The sequence below is a fragment of the Lycorma delicatula genome, chromosome 9, assembly GCF_047948215.1.
Source record: "Lycorma delicatula isolate Av1 chromosome 9, ASM4794821v1, whole genome shotgun sequence".
NCBI lineage: Eukaryota > Metazoa > Arthropoda > Insecta > Hemiptera > Fulgoridae > Lycorma > Lycorma delicatula.
The window spans coordinates 28861499-28883428 of NC_134463.1; the positions used below are offsets into that span (position 1 = coordinate 28861499).

The following is a 21930-nucleotide window of genomic DNA, read 5'->3' on the forward strand; positions in this document are numbered from 1 at the left end:
AACTGGTAATGTTCATTTCTTATGAAACAGAATTTAAAATAATGTATTCAGTTACTATTTCTGACAAAAAAACATACGAGTGCAAAGGGTAGAAATAATGTGAGTGAAAAGAAATTGTGAATTTTAAATTATCATAATAATCTATATGTATCTGATATAAAAAATTTAATTATTTAATCGATTGAATTACACATTAAAGAATGTGAAAAATAATTACAGATCAGAAACACAATTTCTGATATTTTCTGTGTTTCTTAAATAATATTGCTTATATCAGTGCAGTACAAGATTAAAAAAAAATAAAATAAAAACCATTATCAACTAAAACTATTAGATAAAAATAAATTTTTATTAACTATTTTAATAACGTTTACTATTATATAAATATATTAATAATTAATGAACAGAACAGGGTATAATCATTTTAGAAAAATAAATACAAACAAACATTAAAAGAAAATTAATAAAATATTGCCATACATCTTTTAAAATATGACAACATATATTTAAAAATGATATAATTTACAGAATAAAATTAATGAGATTAAGTATGTTTAATAAAAAACATGATAAAGCAAGCTGCCATAGCTAATGTTAAAATGGATGCAGACAACAGTGCATCAATAATTTATAATCATTTCTCAGAAATGCAATACAAAATTAATTATATAAAAAAATCATTACTTACGATGGTACTATTCAAAACAATGTTAATAAAACAAAAAAAGCTTTTATACAAAAATTAAATACTTGAACATCCAGAAATATAAATTAATATTACTAATAAATAAAAAATAAAACTAAAATTGAAAAAACTAAGTTAATTCAGTAGTCCTTTGTACATCTGCTACCATATATATGCCATAAAAATCATATAAATTACATCTAAGTAATATACAAAATCATACAAACATATGGGCATGTTATAAATTCTTCATTTTCTAAAATGTTTTAAATTAATAACAGATAAATATCAATAAAAATAACGAAATTGTACTGAATCTTGTTTTGCTACTTGACAAGGAATCACAAATATTCACTCTTTAAAATTAAATTAGTATATAAATAATTTAATACCCTTCAGAAAAATATTCTCTATACGAAAATCAAGTGATGTAAATTTACAGAAAAATATAAACTATGAATGCTGATGTAGTGTAGTAGTTATTTTCTTGTGAATCTAACTGACAATGTCTTAATTTCAAGATAGTCAAGTTAACCGATTCAAATGATGTATTCCATTCTCACTTTTAAACTTCGGATAACTATCATACCAATAAAAGAACCGATATTGATGAACCAACTGAAGGAAATCTATCCATTGCATGTTCAAACAAAGGATATGTCACAGACTGCATAAAAAGAAAAGCCACATGAAAAAAAAGTTGCTTATTAGATTAATAACGATCATCTAATTATAAATGAGAAAACTGATGGAAATCCTCTAACAATTTTAATTATGAGGATTTTTCAACATAGATGATTTGGTTATACAAAAAGTAATGAAAAAGATTAACTTTTTTTTTTAATAACTCATTTCAGGAAAAAGAAACTCTCAATGATGTGCTGATGATATAAATACAAAAGGAACTTTTAAGATAAGTTTCTAAATTGTGAATTAATATAGTAATATTATCACAGTTGATATAGTGACAGTAATTAGTTGTTCAAATATTTTAAAATAGAATAATAATTATTACTTAACTGAAGTACAGAAGTATGTAAACGTTTTAGAGCAGCTCATGAAATGCATGCAGGCTACTCTACACAGTTAAAATAATTCATCTACATACATGATGATAGGGAAATGACATAATTAACTTAAAACTGTTACTCTAAATTTTTCCATAAAAATAAACCTTACACTTTCGTTAATTATACAACATACTATACAAAAAAATAAATCTGTAGATATTTTCTAAGACTTTTATTTTTTTTTAATATAAATATATATCATAACTACCAATAATGATTTAACTGAAATATACCTTAACAAATAAACGAACAAAACATCAGCACAATTAAATTCATTATCTAATAGTAACATCCAGTTATTCCATTATTAATGGTAACCTTTTAACAGAGATATAAATAGAAAATCTCCTTCTTTATCAAAAAACATTACAAATATTGACATAAATGTACAAAACTGACTAATTATTAATTCAAAGTAATAAACACTATAGTATATAATAAAAAATATAATGAGACATATTTTTGTAATTAAAACTTTTATGTGCATTATGTATTAAATGTAGCAAGTATAATTATAAAAAAAATACATTTTTTAAAAATAACATGGAAACTCAAACTACAATTTCTTTGATAGTAATACAAATGGTATTAGATGACATATTTCTGGTATCACATGATATATAATTATTTTCAATATTCAAAGATGATGAGTCATGTCAAACACAGGATTCTGATAATTCATGATGTATATCTTCATCATTATCAGGTTCACCAATATCAACAAGATGTCCAACAGGTACAATACTAACTTCATTTCCTTCAACACATTCTTTTTCACTCTTTTCTACTTCTTGCTTTTGTAATTCTATTTGGTTTTTTTCTTCTTCAGCATTTCCTTCTTCAGGTTTACACCTATCATTTACCTCTTTTATGGCTGTACTCTGATAAAAAAAATATGTTTTTAAATTACATCCATCTATTAATATTAAACACAAACATAGTTTGTAATTAAGGTTATGAATAAACATACTATGAGAGCTGCAGTTCTTATAACTTCATAAATGATGTCTATAAGATTATTAACAAATTAAGTTATAATGTATCAAGAAGTATGAAAAAAATAAGTTGTTGATCTAACTTAATAGGGAGCTCCAAATACTGAAGCCCAGTTTTAAACTTATTAAAATAAGATTTCTATCTTTTATTAAGTATTAAAAAATTTGTTTCAAAGAACATTTATGGTGGCCATTTAAAAAAAAATCTGTTTCAACAATCAGTGAAGACATTGCAGTGTGTTTTAACTATAGATGGAAAAAAGACATTTAAAATATGTGAGAAACTGTTAGGAAAGAGTAATCATTTCATGTAAGTGTGCTATATAGGGATTGTATTTATCAACTGTTTTACTCTGGCGTACTGTGAAGCATATGTATTCTTCTCCGAGAATAATACAGTAACCAGAGTTTGCTACCAGTTTTAAGAGAACTATATTTATAAGTTACATTTATAGGTTACATTATATTTATAAGTTTATTTATTTATTTTCTTATTTCAATATAGCATTTCAGCGGTACCATCTAAGAACTAACTACAACGGTAATCGCCTACTACATTAATACCAGAAATTCTAAGGAACAATACAGAAGAAAACGATATTTAATGTGGAATAAAAAACTCAATTCTTCACATCAAGTGATATGTAATATGTATTACTAAGTTGTTGAGTCAAGAATTAAAACAATTTTAAATCAAGATTGCCATGGAAAAAATGACAGTTTAGAAAACAACTATATAAATTTTAAAAATGTAGAAAACTTGTACAGAGTTGTAATAAACATGATATTCTCTCAAAACTACTCAAAAAATAGACAAAAATGAAGTAATTTCTATGTAAATATTTTCAAAGTGAGTTTCTTTTCAAATAAACTGGAACTCATAAGAAGGAGAATTATTAATGTGAAATAAAACAATTTCTTCAAAATATAATTCTTTAAATACAGGCTTTTACTTTCTTTAGTGAAGAGTACTATAGAGGACTTTTATTCTTTTTTCAATATATGAAACAATTTTCCAAGACTGTTGAATAAGAAATAAATTAAAAAAAAATATAAATAATAATGATAATACTTACAGTCTTCACATCAATTTGAATCTTATCAGTTTCTAAAATAACAGGTCGTTTGGTTGACGGTTGCAATGTTGCATAAACTCTAGAATTTCTATTGATTTTTTCTTCCTCATTTTGTGCATTAGTATCTGAAACTTACGTAACATAACAATTTAATTCTATCCTTAACTAAACAATACTTTATGCACTTTATGTGAAGTAAAATGACAACTGATCGAAGAATGGATACCCTTTCATTATTTTCATGACATTTAAATGGTTTTGAATCCATCCTTAGGATCTGACTGTAAAATATAAATGGAAACCCATAACATTAACAAATATGTAAAGAAGAAATCAGATTAAAATTATATGAACTCATTCATCATCATGGCAACAAATCTGGTTATACTGCACTCAAATATTCAAGTTTGTTCCCTTACCCTTGTACTTGCTGGATTAATTTATCCATGACTTCTATCTTTTACCCAAGAAAAAATCCTAACTATTAAAACTGAAGGGGGCTTTTTTTTTGGTAGGACCCTTGTACTTGCTGGATTAATTTATCCATGACTTCTATCTCTTACCCAAGAAAAAATCCTAACTATTAAAACTGAAGGGTTGTTATTTTGGAAGGACGAAGAATATTCAGCACAAACTGCAGATGATGATCAATGTAAGAAAGTTCAAGAAAGTACTACAAGCACTGCACAGACATTATGCTCAGTGGATCGCTGTACAAAGTGCTACTTTTGAGGCGATAATAGCCAAAGAGCAAGAACATTTTCCTAATTTTAGAAATAAGTTTCAAGTCTTGGATCCTATCCAGTACAAATACCAACATGAAAATGGAAGATTTCTGTTAGTAGTTGCTTAAATATTATAAAAGATCAGGGTCCTAAAATACAGGCACATCCGTACAAGTACATAAAGGACAGGAAATTTTTTAATCAGTATTAACAGAAACAACCAGTTGAAGTTTAGCACTCATTCTTTCCTTAAACTCACTAGCTACTGTTTTCTTTTTTGTTTTATATGAAAAACCTAAATAATTAAATAATATTTCCAAAATAAATCATTTGGATAAATCCTAGTAAAAAACCCACACAGACAAAATAAAACAACAAAAAATATTAATTAACACAAAGATACTGATGAGCTACACAACCCATAAAACGAATTTCCAGATTAAAAAAAATTAAAAACAATAAATACAAAATCCAGAACACAAAAAGAATTTTTGAAAATCATTCTCAACACACGGGGCTAAACCAAATAAAATTACTGTAATTAAAGAGATGTTTATCAAATAGTAAGTATTGTAGTAACAAAAAATAATTCAAATAAATAATTAAACACCAGAAGTAAAGAAAGTAGAAGAATGTATAATAAAGAAACTGAAGTATTGAACAGGTGTAAGTTGTATGTAGTAAAAAAAAGAAAAGCTGTGAAACGACGATTTATGCAATATTTATGCCAACATTACCATACCATAGAGGGTTTCTTCTCTTTCAGATAATAGGTAAAAAAGAAATGGAAACAAAACTGAATCGTTTTCATAACAAATTGACATAAATATACTTAATAGTCTTCTCTTTTTCTTATAAACTTAGAAATCACCAATTACAATATGCTATAGATTATTTGGTGTAAGAAAAGACCTTACATTTAAAGCAGCAATCATGACTGTGGTTAGGTGAATTTATTTATTATCTATCAGGGATTACAAATTTATTTAATTATTATCTAATTTCTTATATTGTAATTATCGTGAATACATCAGTTCAAAGCAGAATAAAATACTGCACGAAAACAATTATTGTGGTAATAACCTTCCTTTTTTTGCTGTTTAGCCTTCGGAAATCACCATCAATCAGGTATTACTTCAGAGGATGATATGTATGAGTGTGTAAGTGAAGTGTAGTCTTTTACAGTCTAAGGTTGATCATTTCTGAGATGTGTGGTTAATTGAAACCCAACCATCAAAGAACACCAGTATCCATGAATTATAATATAATTTATTATAATTATTCAAATCTATATAAAAGTAAGCTAAAACTCAACTTCGAAATGAGCTGATTTGTGAAGATGAGTTTTCACCTAGACCAACCCAGTATTATAATTATTCAAATCTATATAAAAATAAGCTAAAACTCGACTTCGAAATCAGCTGATTTGTGAAGATGAGTTTTCACCTAGACCAACCCAGTGGGTTTGTGGTAATAACCTAAACATTGTAAAAAATAATTTCATTAAATTCATTTATATCTATTGCAGAATAAAAAGATAAGGAAAATATTATTATAATTATGAATACCTTTTTTATTATTATCTGAATAATCATCAATAGGTGGTACAAGCCGTGCTGCCCAATGTTCAGGACCTGAGCAAGATGATGATGATGATGATGGGGAAAGAAGACCACGTCTTTGGTAAAAAAGAATATAGGCCGCAGCAGTAACTAGACTCGATTCCGATATTGGTAAAACTTTAGTATCATCAAAACAATACCACTGTGCATCGTAAGGGTTCCTACAATACGCTACAAACAGTAATGAAAAATAAAAAAATTACATACAGAATAATTCAGGCGATTAAAATTAAGATTAATTATAATTAATAAAATAATTTAATAAATAAAAATAAAACCCGACTCCAAAAATAATAGTACTAAATTGTCACAAATAATTATATTTTTTTTTTATTAAGTAAAAATATTTACAACAAATAACTATTCTTGAAGTCAGTGTCAGCCAACACACATTAAACAAAAAAAAAAATATGATCTATTCAATATAAATCTTACTTCAAACAATGCAAAATTGGTAATAGAAGTTTTACTACTATAAAATGAGATCTACAAAAATATAATACAACAATACAATGTGAGATGCAAAAAACAATATAAAGAAACTTTATAAATGCTTAGGTACAAATATTATCACAAAGTATATGCCTAAGCCAACTCAAGATGAGGTATGATCATGAGATGCTACCTCTAATATTTTGTTGAGATCCCATTTAGCTGCCTAGTGGTCGGTTGAGGTACTAACTTTATGTAAATTATGTTTAATCTGTGTTGGCTGGTACCAACTTCAAGAATAATTATTTGTTGTAAATACTTTTACTTAAAAAATGAAAATATAATTACTTGTAAACATTTTAGTAGAACTTTTTTTTAATGTCTGGTTTTATTTTTTAAATTATTTTATTTCACAATTTTTAGTGGCATCTAGTACCTATACATACACCTAGTACGAGGGTTATTTTTTTCAAGGTCCGATCGGTTGTGAAATAAGACATGCAGATGTTCATGATGCAGACGGTCAGGGAAGGAAGCGAGTGTCAATCGATGATCTCGTTGAGCGAGTGGATGAGGCAATTCGAGAAAATCGTCGGTTTACAATTTCTGTATTGAGTGATTCGTTTCCTGAAATTTCAAGGTCAGCTCTCTACACCATTGTGAGTGAGAGACTTCAGTACCGCAAACTGTGTGCGAGATGGGTTCCCCAGATGCTGTCTGACCATCACAAAACAATGAGAATGGATGCCTCCCTAACGTTTCTCCAGCGCTACCACAATGAAGAAGATTTTTGAATAAAATTGTCACAGGGGACGAGACATGGGTCCATTTTGAAACTGAAGAAACAAAAGAACAATCCAAACAGTGGATGCATTCTCATTCTCCCAGTAAACCAAAGACGTTCAAGCGAACCTTCTTAAACAGAAAGTGTGTATGGCTACTGTGTTCTGGGAATGGAATGTTGTTCTCTTGGTAGAATTCATGGAACGTGGCACGACCATCACTGCTGCCTCATACTACGTGACTCTTCAATGTCTACGAAGGGCAATTCAGAATAAGCGGAGAGGAATGTTGTCATCAGGCATTGTCTTTCTCCATGACAATGCTCAGCCGCACACTCCAGCTATAACAAAGAAGCTCCTTTAGTGTTTTCGTTGGGAAGTGTTTGATCACCCACCATATAGCCCAGACTTGGCTCCATCCGATTTTCACATCTTTGCTCACATGAAACGCTGGCTAGGAGGACAACATTTTGGCACAGACATCGAGCTGCAGACCAGCGTAGAAACATGGCTGAAAACACAGGTGTCTCCGTTCTATGACAAGGGTATTTAGCGATTTAGACATTTGTCAGAGCACAAATGTCTAAATCGAAGTGGTGACTATGTAGAGAAATAGTGTTAACTATGTAAGTACTTGTTACAAATAAAAATTTTTTTATTTTCACTGTGGTTTTAATTTCGTGATTGATCGGACCTTGAAAAAAAAATAACCCTTGTGTATATATATATATATATATAAAGCGCGGTCTGACTTCAATGGATGAGCCGCAACTCCCTGATTTCACTGGTAGACCAGCTTCTGGACCCAACAGCTCTTCTCAGAGCTAACACAAAAAACGGCCCTTTTCACTTTTCAGAGCTACCACAAGGTTATGAATTATGAGCCATCAAAGCCGTTCGACAACAACAGCCCTTCTCAGGGCTACCATAAGGTTAGTGAGTACCACGTGCCGCTGAAGCCATTTGGCGAGAATATATATATTACATTTAACACCACACTAGTCTTGACGGAATATTCCGACATGACCAATGTGTATGATTCGGGCCTTTGTCAGAATATTCCAACATCAACTTTTTGTCTGGTTTTAATTCATTCTCTGTCATAATAATCTGTTGTTTTACATATATATATATATTTTATTAGTAATATTCTAACAATGACAGATAATGCTAGTTGTTAGTTTTGATATAATGTAAAGTGAGGGATTTTCATTTGTATTTGATCATAATCAGCGTCTGGCTGTACAGTTAATAGTTGCTTCATTTTCCAAAAATATTTATTTGTGGTAAATACTTTTACTATGGTTAAAAAATAAAAATATTATTATTTGTTACTTGTTAAGTCCATTTTTATAAATTATTGGTGAAAAGCCTTTTTTCTTTTTTTTTTTATATATATTTTTCCCGAGATAATAATCGGATTTGGTTAAAAATGATCAAAATCAATTAACTAATGTCGAAGATATTGTGTAACATTAAAAAAAATTGTCGAATTGATAATCTCCGCTTTTGAAGTCAGTTAAAAAAATATAAAACTATTTTAAAATATTACATCACACACTTAATTATATTTCAACGGCTTTAAATTTACTAAAAATATTAAATGACTGCTTTCTTAAAGAGCAAAATATTATGCTGCATAAATGAAAATAGTTCTATTGTTTTGGTTTTTTTTACAAGTGATATATAAATTGGTTGCCATTTGCTGGTTACTTTTATTTTTTATTAAAATGTGCAAATTAAATATGTATTGATGTACCATAAAAATCCACCTAACACTGAAAATATTAAATTTTAGAACTGAATGATATATAAAATACCAACCAGTATAGTGTCCACCTTGAAGATCCTGACCATGATGATTACACACAGCATACAGATCATAAGTATATTCATCAGCATGAGGTGGAGGTCTTGGTGGCGATCTGGGTCGTCTCCATGGAGACCAAAGTAAACCAGGAGTTTCTGCTTGACTGGCACCAGGTGATAAGTGCGGTGACATATCAAATCCATACTGAGGAAAATCGACTAAGGTTGTCAGTTTAACAGGTGACCTGTAAGTTAATGATACTTTAGACTTAAAACCACTGATACTGATTTACAAATTACGATCAGGAAACAACAAAAGAGAGAAATAAATGATTATAGATATGATACTTTACAGATAAATCGTTTTTCTTTAAAAAAAAAAGAAATTTTTTTTTGAAAATATTTATATTCACTTGAAAGCCTTGATCTTAATCTACAATTCTATATAATTTCCACCTACAACAAGAAGTGTGTTGTATCGTGTGATTAGTTTCTGCAGTCCAGCTTTACAGAAAGCCTGAGGGGACAGCCATTGATGCAGATTTGATGTTATCATTGTTGTCAAGGCGCTGACAATTGAGGTGCTGCTTTAAATGCAGGAAAAAGTGATAGTCACTGGAACCAGATCAGGACTACACGATGGGTGATCAATTTGTCCCGACCAAATGACATGAGTGCAATGAACCACATGCGGCTGAGCATTTTAATGAAGCAGCACGATTCCCGTACTGAGTATGCCACATCTTCTGTTTTTGATTGCGGGATGCAGTTTAGTCAAGGTACCACAACTATGTTTATCTCCATTCCATGGACAGTTGGTTTTGATTCCAGTGTAATGTGAGACACCCGCCTCATCAACAGAAATAATTCGGCTTAAAAACAGATCGCCTTCATTGCTGAATCTCAAAAAATTCAAAGCAATGAGTAAACATTTGTTTTTGTGCAACTTGGTCAGCATTTTTGGTATCCAGTGTGAGCACAAATTCTGATTATTTAAGTGTACAGACACAATTTCACACAAAACATTACATAAAATTAAAGGAATTTCATTACATAATGATGAAATCGTATACCATCTATGCTCACAAAGTTTTTCACTAACTCTCTGCACCAGGTCATCAGTAATGACAGATTATCGCACATTCTGTGCCATGTACATTTGTTAAAAAAACAGCCCTCTTTAAATGCCTTAACCCATTTCCTTAACATTCCATAGGGCATAGCTTATCCCTGTACACTTCACTAATATCTCGATGAATTTCAGCCACTTTCATACTTCTTGCATTTAAGAAACTAATTACAGCGCACATTTCACAATTGGCAGCACTGTCAGTAGTTATAGGCATTTTAAAGACACACAAGAAATTATTAACAAAGAGTAATAATCACGTAATAGTGTCTTATTAAGCCAACAGATGTAGTTACTCAGTGCACATACATGAAAGAGTGACAGCCACGCTGCAGAAAACATATATTGAAAGATATATGTATTTCATACATATTCATTATCACAATTATTAGCTTCTGGAGACATTGCAGTAAGAGAATGAGATGTATTTAGCATTTTTTATACATTACCTGATATTCTAGTGCACCTTTATGTAGCTTCTGCAATTACTTTTAGGTAATTTTTTCAATAAAATTTATATTTATACTAGTAAAAAATTGACATTACAACAGACAGTAATGTTATCTGATAACTTAATTGATAATTTTAATTCTGAAGAAAAAAAATCAAATCTAAATATAAATACCTTGGAGGTGCTTGAATTTTTGATATTGTAGAATGTCTAAATCGTTTCAAATGAATTACAAGTATATCTGGTAACGACCATAATCCTAATTTCTTGACTACTTCTTGTTTTAAGTTACAGTTAGGGCAATGCCATGCATCATCAGCACCCAATACTTCTGCTCTAGTATACAACTGAAATAATAATAATTAATATTTTTATTATTTTATCTTTCCCGTTTACAAAAATAACAAAAGCAACTACTATGTATGTAAGTAGTAGAACAAAACTATTGTAATAATGAAGTTTTTCATTTAGACTTAATATTCCTTAAAAAATTGCATATAAGACAACATTATTAAAATTAAAAATCCACTTATAATTAAGATAAAATATTTTGGTTATGAGAAAAACAAATTTGTATGGCAGTGTATTATCAAGTTTAAAGAATTAACTGCAATATTGTAAAAACATACTAATTTATATTTTAGGTAGGAATAAGAAATGTGGGATTATTCAATTACTACTTTAGCCATTAGAAATACAGAGTAGCTACAAAGTCCAAAACCCCAACAAGTCTACAAGCAGTTGTAGACTTGACCTGCCACATGAAACCAAGGATGACTGCTCTTGCTTTAGAGAGCTTAGCCTCAATCTGGAGGTATGGGATATGATCTACAAATGCAGGATCAAAAGACAGGGAAAAGGAAAGGTATCAACTATAAACAAAAAGGCAATGAACAATGGGAAAGAACAGTTCCTAACGGTGTGAAACAAATGAGCACACTCTGAGAATACTTTACAGCATCTTCTAAGCTATCCATCCAATACATTTTTAAAACTTAGAAAATCTGGAAATTTTTACCATGATTGGGAAATCACTGATCAAAATTTCTCAAATGAACACCTTAAATACATGCAACAAAAATTGCTTTTACTACAGAAATTATAGTTTCACCAAGAACAAGTTCAAGCTTTCTAAGGGTAGTAAATGAAAGTATCCAATCTGATCATAAAGCATTACAAGATAACCACATCAGATAAAATTATTAGTACATTTTTTAATGAATGTTTCTTTGTTACATGCTCAAGAACAAGTTTCATGGCAAGCTTACAACTCAGGAAATTAAGTCAGAGATTTTAAGAGTTAATTGTGAGTAAATTAACATTTGATTTAATTGGTATTGAGGAAATTAAGGAGTCAGGTTGTTTACCATTGCCCTTTTCATGAGGCATACTATACCAATACACACCAGATGTTAAGCCTACACCAAAACGCAAACAATATCCAATCCTATAGGTAAGCAATCTGTTTTTTATAAGGATTTGTTGTATACTGAGCAATACTTATCTCAGAGAAAGCAATTCTGACTGGTGCTTGTAGTGGATTTTTAATCATTGAAATGTATAAGAAGTAAAAATCTAGTCTACACAATTACTTTAACAAAAAATTTTCAAAAATAAGTTTCTTTCATAATATATAGTAATTTATAAAATAAACATTACTTATTGAAAAAATACAGTATAATTTTTAAAGTAGTTAATTCCAACACCAGTTATAATGCACATAATTTATAGCTTTGATTCCTATTAGTGTCATCAGCAAAGTGGACTGTATACAGAATAAACTACAGTAGTGGGTAATGTATTTCATTGCTATCCAGTATAACTTAATACTAAAAGAATTATTATTCCAACTTAATTATAAATAATTAATTTCACAGTTTTTCATTACACTGGTAACTCTTCCATTAAATTAGCAAACATTTTTACATGATTTTTGCTGATAAAGGTCTATACTGTTAAAACAAAATATTTATGTAATGTAAAACCCAACTGAAGATTACTAAAATTGATTATGCATAAACAAACATAAAAAAACAAATCATAAATATTATTTCCAAAAAGAAAAAAGTAGTACAACTGTTAAATATTTTACCTCAAAACATTCTTCAAGGCTAACAGATCCACCTTGATCTGCACTTGATTTTAGCTGTTTCACACTAGCATGTTCTTCAATAATATCATTATCATCAGCAATAGTACTGAAAAAATATTACAAGACAAGATAATTTCTAAATCGGCAGTCATAAATATATGGCATATCCTATAAAAAATTATCTACATTCTAAAAACAATAATCAAAACTGCAATGGATATAATCATTAATTAAGATAATACAGTTTAACTGACAATAAAAGTAATCCATTAATTAAGGTTCCAAATGAATATAGTTTAGTGCATGAAAGTTTATAGAGTTTAGTTCTGTCATTACCTTTCAATATGTTATCTATTTGATGAGTAGAACGCAAATCATTTATAAGTATTTATGAACACAAAGACTTTGAATCATATATGGTGAAATTCATGATATCAAATTGAAAATGATAAATGAAACAGAAAAAGATATTCAAAGCATTAGTGCATCACACAGAAAATTATTAGATGAAGTTCCTTTATAAAATATTTGGATGCAAACCAAAAACATTTCACATGCCTTAGCTAGTTTATTACTTCTTATAGATTTTGTATAAAATAAATATAACTACTTGTTTGTTTTATTATTTATTTAATCAATTCAATAGTATTACAGAAATGAAGCATTTATTAAACATCAAAATTGATTACATGGACAAATGACGTAAAACTATTTACGTACTAAACTTACCAAACTAAACTGAGCACACTTTTTATAATAAAAAAATATAATTTAAAATATTTAAGGATATAAAGAAACAAGTTATAAATGACTTACTGTTTTCTATGAGTAAATATAATTAAAAATCTTAGTTAAATATTCTACTGTGATTTAATATACAAATGTGCTGAATGCAAGAAAGGATTTTTTATTCTGTGTAAATAAGAATTTTGTAATTTTCCTGATTATTTTCAGCAGCTACACTCATTATAAAATTTAAATATGTAACAAAACATAAATATAACCACTTACATTTTAAAATTGTGCAAACCTTCAACAGGTTTTTTTTAAAGTGAATTAAAAATTCTTCAATTTTATGATCTACCAAAATATACAAAAAAATTTTAAAAATAAATGAAATAATAAAAGATTATGATACAATAACACAAAGTACAAAACAAAACCATCATAATAAACAACAAAATAGACAGAGATCAGCTAAAAAGACTTTGCAAACTTGTCAAGTTTTAGGTAACAGGAAATTTCAGCTGGTATAAGATTTTCAGGATTGCATACCATATATATATATATATATATATATCGGACTAAACCAAGATTAATTCATACATTTAATGTAGATGATCCTGAAATAAGGTGATAAATAGGTGATAATTTGTGAGGAATTAATTATTCATTGTGAAATAGATCTTCATTTCTTTAGCTCAGTGATAGTCTAATGAAGCATTAGTTAAACTGAATAACCTATTAAACCATCATAATTGTATTTTCTTTATAATCAGTCTGATGAAAACTTTATGTAATTTTGGTGAAGAAACTTAATGTATTTAAAGTTCATTTTGGTCTAATATTAAAAAAAAAAACAAAAAGAAGTGTTGGAACCTGATCTCTTCAAAGGAAATGTACAGATAATCTATAAGATGTTATACATTGTTAATCCCAAGTTATCAAATATCCTTGTATTTGACACCGGCTGTCCTTAACAATGGGCAGCAAGAGATGTTATAATCACCTCCTTACTAGTCTTTATAATTAGAGACTGCCTCAATCTAATTTCTTCTGAGTAGATACATGCGCTCTGACGGGGGCGCTTATGAGCTAATGACACTGTCGGCGGGGCTTCTCTGGGTACTGTTTTGTTATGCGGGGGAGTCTTGACGGCGATCTGCGAAAGATGGTGAATGTCACGCGGGACTCCATGATGGCGCTGTGCGGGAGTATTCTCCTCTCCCGGGCGGACCGGAGCGGAGTCAGATAGAAACTCATTTTGAGTATTAAGCGGGGTTCTTAAGGGAACTAGGTCTAAATTTCGATGTATGAAACTTTAGTGGGAAAGTTTGTTGTTGAGGCTATTAGTACGGATCTGAGACATTCAGTAATTGGCTCTTTAATAGTTAGGTCTAGGCGCGGGGTCTTCGTTCCGCGGTTAGGCTTCTAGCTTAGTTCCTGAGGGTGACGTGGTAGCTGCAGGTGTCCGTTGTCTTCATTCTGAAGGCATAAACACGAAAAACTATCTCGGGGTGAACTTTACCAATGCAGATGTTCCTCGGGGCATCTGCATCGGTGGCATCTCTGCGGGGCCTGGACTGAAAGCTGTGGTGCGCAATCAGATTGAGGGCGAGAAGATGTCCTTCGTTAAAGCAACTACTGGTTAGGAACGGAGGGGGTGGTGTAGCGACCGGACACGCTACGAGGTGGGATCTTCTCCCCTCGGGGGGGAATCGAGATGAGTAGATACAACACCGAAGAACAATAAAAATTAAATGGACACTATGATGAGATTTGAGCCATACAATTTTTTATTCTGTATTTTCAAAGACAAAATATTTTTTAAATCTAATACCCAGAACTCTCTGAACCTGTTAGTTGAAAACTAAATTGATTTAATACAGTAAAAAATTTATTGGAAAAATGTGTAATTATTCAATCGTTAGATGTTGCTGAAAGTATGTAACCGTAGAAGCACAACAGTGAATTAAGATGAATTAAGCGAGTAATATAAAAACTTTGTAATTCTATTTATTTATTCATTCAGAGTTTTCATATTAATAATTGGAAAATTGACTTTTGGTAAAATAAATTACAATTCATTACATACAAAAATCATCATACAACAAAACTATATTGCTATTTGTTTATTAATAGTTAATATTTCTTTTACACTTATAATGTTATGTTATTTTTACATCTGCTAATTCCCCTGTATCTTTTTTCTATTTAGCCTCCAGAACCACTGTAAGGTATTACTTCAGAGAATGAATGAGGATGATATGTATGAATGTAAATGAAGTGTACTCTTGTACAGTCTTAGGTCGACCATTCATGATATGAGTGGTTAATTGAAACCCAACCACCAAAGAACACTGGTATTCAGTATTCACACTGATATCTAGTATTCAAATCTGGATAAAAGTAACTGACTTTACTAGGATTTGAACCTTTAAAATCAGCTGATTTGTGATGATGAGTTCACTACTAGACTAACCAGGTGAATTCCCCTGTATACAGTGATGATTCCTTATAAATATAAATGTGCATTCAGTTTTGAATTTTTATTGTTATTAACAATCTTTAAAAATGTTTTCTTGTCAATTTTTAATTCTTGATAATTAAGCAGAAAAATTAAAATTTAAAAAAAAAAACACGGAGAAAATTATAGCATCACTTATAGTGTCAACAAACCAATAATAATCTTCTCCAAAAATAATGTTTAGTGGTTTTGTTTTGAATAAAGGGGACAACACATCAAGTGGCAACAAAAGAAAACAGAATATTTGTACAATATACTGGCCTTACGTGTTTGGGAATCCTCTTTTCAACCACGCAACCAATTAAATCACTTTTTACTCCAAGAACTTATGGCCAACATTCGTGTAATAATTATAAGGCTTCTGGTTGTCAGACCAAAGAACCAAATTTATCCAAGCACAAGAGGATTGTAATCATACTTAAAAATAATACTAGCATAATCTTACTAATAATACTTAAAAATAACCTTTCATAAAACAGAAAACATATAATAATATATAACAAAATCTTTTAATGAGATTTGAAATTAGGAATACTTTCCATATTAGACAATATTTTTTTAAATATTTTTCACAGTGAAAAGGATAATAGAAAAAAAGTCAAAGTCACAAACATACCTTTCTTTGGCGGTAAGATCCCATTCAAGGATAAGTTTCAGATGAGGTTGTCCAGCTGCTACATCACACATCGCTAATGCCTGATCAACAGCCTCAGTATATAAAGGATGATCAACAGCAGAATCAAGGTATGTATGATCAGCTTGTGATAAGCCACCAGCATCACAAATTCTCGCTCTAAACAATGGAACATCTTGATCAGTGGTTAATACGTCATCATGGAGCGTCCAAGCCATTTCTTTTAATAACAATTTCTGCAGATCAATGTATGATGTCTCTCTACATACCTGCATAGTAAATGGACTGTTAAACCTGTAAAGTAAAAAAAAAAACATATTTAATGATAATTATTTAGCACATTAACCAAAAATTATCGTAGAGTATTCCTTTATTAATAATAACACGTTCAAATTAATAAGCATTTAAAATGGTCATTAACTTTGATAGCTTGTGAAATATCAACAGGAAGAACATCATATCATATCATAACTGCAATAACTTACTAAGTTACATAGATTTATTATATTCTATTAATTTATTAGAAATTAAATTGAATTAAAATAATTAGAAAGGCAAATGCAGATTCAAACTTATATAAATATATCTCTGTATTCATATATACAAGTGTATCTAGGACTTTCATAACCTACACAGTAGGTCTGAAAAGTTCCTGAATTAAATTTCTGTAGTCAATACAAGCAGCGCCATCTCTTGAACAACCAAGGAGCTATGTAGTACGATGTCTGAGTGTGTATTCAAAATTTCATCACTCTAGTCTTGAGTTATATTCGGTTATGAATGTTCTGTTCATGTGACCTTGTGCGATATCGTGACATGGAACAGAGAAGTGCAATAAAAATTTGTGCTCCAACTTCAAAAATCTTTCATTGAAACTTATTCTAGGATAAAGCAAACATTTGGTGATGAAGCCACATCTCGTACACAACATACATGTGGTGGAAGCGGGAAACGAAGTGGGAGGCCATCGACAGCTGTTAACAATGAAAACGTTGTGAAAGTGCTCGAACATCCTCATCTTATCCTTTGGACCATAGGAGAACAGTTAAAAATCAGTAAAGATGCAATACGTACAATTCTAACAGAAAAAATGAACCATTGAAAGGAGTGCTCTAGTTTCATTTCACACTTTTTGACTGAAAAACAAAACTAGGTGTGTCTTTCTTGTACTCTTAATTGAACTCTTCATTGACTTCATTGAAACTGCCGATAGCAACCCAAATTTTTTACAAACAATTGTAACTGGGGATGAAAGCTGGTATTTCATGTATAATCTGCAAATGAAGCATCAATCCGCTGCTTGGTTGGGTCCTGGAGCACAAAGACCAGTGAAAGTCAGCAAAAATCAAGAGTGAAAATGATTGCATTCTTTGACTCAAAGGGCCTGATTCACCATGAATTTGTCCCAATTGGTCAAACTGTGAATTAAAAATTCTATTTGGAAGTAATGAAATGCCTGTTGCATCGCATTCGTCGAATCTGACCTGAGTACTGGGATCCAGGCAGTTGGACTCTCTTGCACAATACCCCGGCACACATGGCAACAGTTTTAACACATTACTCTGCAAATCATATCACCATCTTCTCCCACACACCCTATTCGCCTGACTTGGCTCCAGCAGACTATTTTCTGTTCCTGAAACTCAAGCTGAAGATAAAAGGATGCTTTTTTGATGATATTCCGGTCATCTAAAGGGTCTGCACAGAGCAGTTGAGGGAGATCCCACAAAGTGAGATCTCCAGAGCATTTGACAAGCTCTATCAGCGCTGCAAATAGTGTATAGCTAGAGAAGGGTTCTATGTAGAGGGCTGATGTGAGTTAATTAATTTATCTTTAAATCTGTATTTTTATTAATTTAGTTTGGAAACTTTTCAGACAAACTGTGTATTCTACTCCTGAAAATAATGGAAAACGTTCACTTAAACATATGTCCTAAACAGCTTTCAACTACCCCAGTGAAATGAAATTTTTTGGATGTTAAAATTAAGGGGGCAAAATTAGTGATTTCTTATGGTCTTTGTTGTGAAAAATCAAATAAAAATAGGTCCCAGATTAATAACTGCAATAACTTTTAAGAAATATGGGGTGAAAACCAATGAATTGGGGTAAACACTTTTTTTTATGTTTAATGAACAGTAACTTTGTTATATGGGTTATAAACATAAAACTTTTAAAACTAAACTTGTAAATGAATTTAAGGTAAGATATTGAATGTAAGATCTAGAAGGATATTCCACAAGACACAATCTGGGTCACAGTTCAAAACCATTTAAAATACAAAAAAGCATTTAGCAGGCAAGTCTCAACAACTGACCGAGGCCAAGAAAATAAATGCAACCCTATAAAGGAAATGGCGAGAGCTTGAATCAAATCATTGATAAATATGAAACATTGATACCATTACCCTCAAAACAATCCAGAGCCAATTAAACCACATGAAGGTGTCCTGGGACATAAATAGATATAAGAAAATTTATAACGACCAGCCACGGGAAAATCATCATATTTTGGGAAACTATGAGTTATTTAGATTTCAATCCTTGTAATCTAACTATTTTTGCTGTATTTAAATCCATACCTTAACAAGCAGAGGAGAAATGTTCAATCCCCAAATGTCAGAGAGTGTTATTAATAGACGACTGATAATTGCACAGTTCATAATACAGTGACAAAGGAAAATTACAAAAGGGAACTATTATACAATATACTTACCTTCTACTGGCCTAGTTATTGTACTACAGAAACATACCAGTAAAAATAAAGCATTGAAAATAAATAAAAGTTGAAAATAATACTTTGAAATTTTCTTGTAATTAATATGAATCATTAATTATAGTACGATCCACTTTTGTTTAAATACAAACATATTTATATATTCTTTAAGTTAAATGTATTTGTATTTTTTTTTTAATATTATAATTATTAAATATGTACAACTTTATTATACAGAATCATCAAAAAGCAATTTAAAAAAAATTGCAATTAATTTTTTAAAAAAACTAAAAATTAATCAAACTAGTATTTTTTTTAAAAATTCACCAACTCAAAAAGTTTTACAATCTTAGAATGTTTCAATATGATCTCCGGAAAGCGACTTTCCATGTCAGTGGTTGTGTCAACTAACATAATTGATATAGGGATCTCGGCAACCCAATGAAATTATTAAGTATGTCAGAAATTCCCCAAAAATAAACGTATGGTGTGGTTTGATGTCCAATCATGTGATTGGCCATTCTTTTTTCATGAGCCTACTATAACAGGAAATTTTTATTTAGACATGCTACAACTGAATGTTTTCCCACAAGTTGACCAAATTGATGTTGTTAGTTTGCAGAGCGCCTCTTGGGTAAGCCCAAACAAGTACGTGATGCAATATCTTTCTGGGCTTAGCGCTTTTAGGGACAGGCTGTAGAAGTTCGACCTGGTGGACTCAGAAATGTGTCCGCAATGCAGACAGTTGGATGACATTCATCATGTTTTGTATGAATGCTCCAAGTATGAGTTGATCGGCACGAAGATTATTTGTCGGATTGGTGTTAGATCACCGTGTTAATTGCTGAAACCGAGCCAAAGGGGTCATAGTGAAGAAATTCATAAATTATTTGGCGAAAGAAAAGATTGCTGAGGGGGTATAGGGTGTCACTTGGGCTTTCCCGCTTTCTGTTTTTTTGCGTTTTTGTTGTTTTGTATTCATGGTTTATGTTTATTCTTCTCATATTCTTTGTTACTGTGTGTTGAACTCAATTCTTTACCTTTTCGGTAGGTAGTGAATTTCAGTTTCTTATTTTTGTTATGCAGTCATGCTTGAAACTTAGTTCAGATGTGTTTTGTTTTGTTTTCTTGAGTGGTTCTTAATGATAGTAGTACACTGATGGGAATGCTACATGTCATTCGCATTGGTGGCATCCTGACTGAGGCAAGAACAAGGCTGAGAGGTGCCATTTGCCAAGGTTTTGAAGATGTCCTCAGTAGAGTCCATAAGAGCTAGGTATGGAGGGGGTGGTGTGGTTTCTGAAACTGCCACATGGAGGATGTTTCCCCTACAGGATTAGGATGAATAAGAAAGTTGGGTAGGTAGGCGATTCAGTTCCTTCGACAACTATAGTTTTCAGTCTTGCTTGACACTACAGATACGTTTTGTTTTTTTTTTAGTAATAGTTACACTGTGTCATTTGCATTGGTGGGATTCTGGGATGAGGTGACTGAGAGATGTCATATGCTGAGGTTTAAAAGATGACCTCCAGTAAAGCCCATTAGGGCTAGGTACGAATGGGGTGGTTGGAGGGTGTCTTACCCTAGGATATCACGATGAACAAGAAAGTAATGTTGCTGTAATAATTCAACAAGAAGGTGTGCCCCCACCCCCACACTTTAGCCTAGGCTTTCAACACACTCTAAATGAAAGATTTCATAATCATTACATTGGTAGGGCCAGTTGTATGCTTTGGCCTCCAAGAAGCCCAGATTTGACATCCTAACTTCTTTTTTCTATGGGTTAAAAAAATTGTTTACAATGAAAAAATCAGGGATGTGCAACATTTAAGACAATGGATCACTGCTGCTATTGCCATAGTTATGCCTGTGATGATCCAACGGACCTGGTCAGAAGTTGATTATCGACTGGATGTTTGCAGAGCGACCACCAATGGACTTCATATTGAAACATTCTAAGGTATGTAAAAAAACTTACTGAATTGGTGAATTAAAAAAAAAATACTTGTTTGATTATCTTTAGTAGTTCCTGAGTTACAATTTTTTTAAATCGCTGAAACCTTTTTCAATGACTCTGTGTGTAAGGTAGGGAAAACTAAAATATGACAATTAATATCAACTGAAGGCAAATTATTAGTACCTGTAAGATAAAAAATTTATGTGAAAATGTAAAAAAAAATCTAACCTTGCACACTGATCGTCAAGAATAAGAACATTGACCCAACACAGTAATAAATATTCCCCAGAATCTTGTGAAGCTTCTTTTAGTTGAGGAAGTTCAAGGCAGTAGATAGGTTCAGTTTCTTTAATCACATTGATGGGCTGGTTATCTGAAAATACAAAATTTATTTTTAAAAGATATACAAAAATGCTACTTACTTTTTAAATTATTTAAAAAAATGTAATGTATAGAATTACAGCAAAACTAATTAAATAACTAAAACAATAATGCTGTTAATAGTAATGAT

The 21930-nt window shown here is 30.7% G+C and overlaps 1 protein-coding gene across 1 annotated transcript in view; it reads right to left on the reverse strand.

The window, feature by feature from the left end:
• Positions 1 to 633: 633 nt before the first annotated feature.
• Positions 634 to 21930, reverse strand: part of LOC142330334 (ubiquitin carboxyl-terminal hydrolase 31-like) — a 148073-nt gene continuing 126776 nt past the window's right edge. Inside the window, exons 4-11 of the mRNA XM_075375560.1 lie at positions 21648 to 21792; positions 16732 to 17043; positions 12869 to 12974; positions 10951 to 11123; positions 9212 to 9441; positions 6120 to 6344; positions 3827 to 3957; positions 634 to 2636 (exon numbers count right to left, since the gene is read on the reverse strand). Of these exons, the coding sequence (XP_075231675.1) occupies positions 2412 to 2636; positions 3827 to 3957; positions 6120 to 6344; positions 9212 to 9441; positions 10951 to 11123; positions 12869 to 12974; positions 16732 to 17043; positions 21648 to 21792 (1547 nt within the window). The 3' untranslated portion in view covers positions 634 to 2411. The remainder of the gene's footprint in view (positions 2637 to 3826; positions 3958 to 6119; positions 6345 to 9211; positions 9442 to 10950; positions 11124 to 12868; positions 12975 to 16731; positions 17044 to 21647; positions 21793 to 21930) is intronic.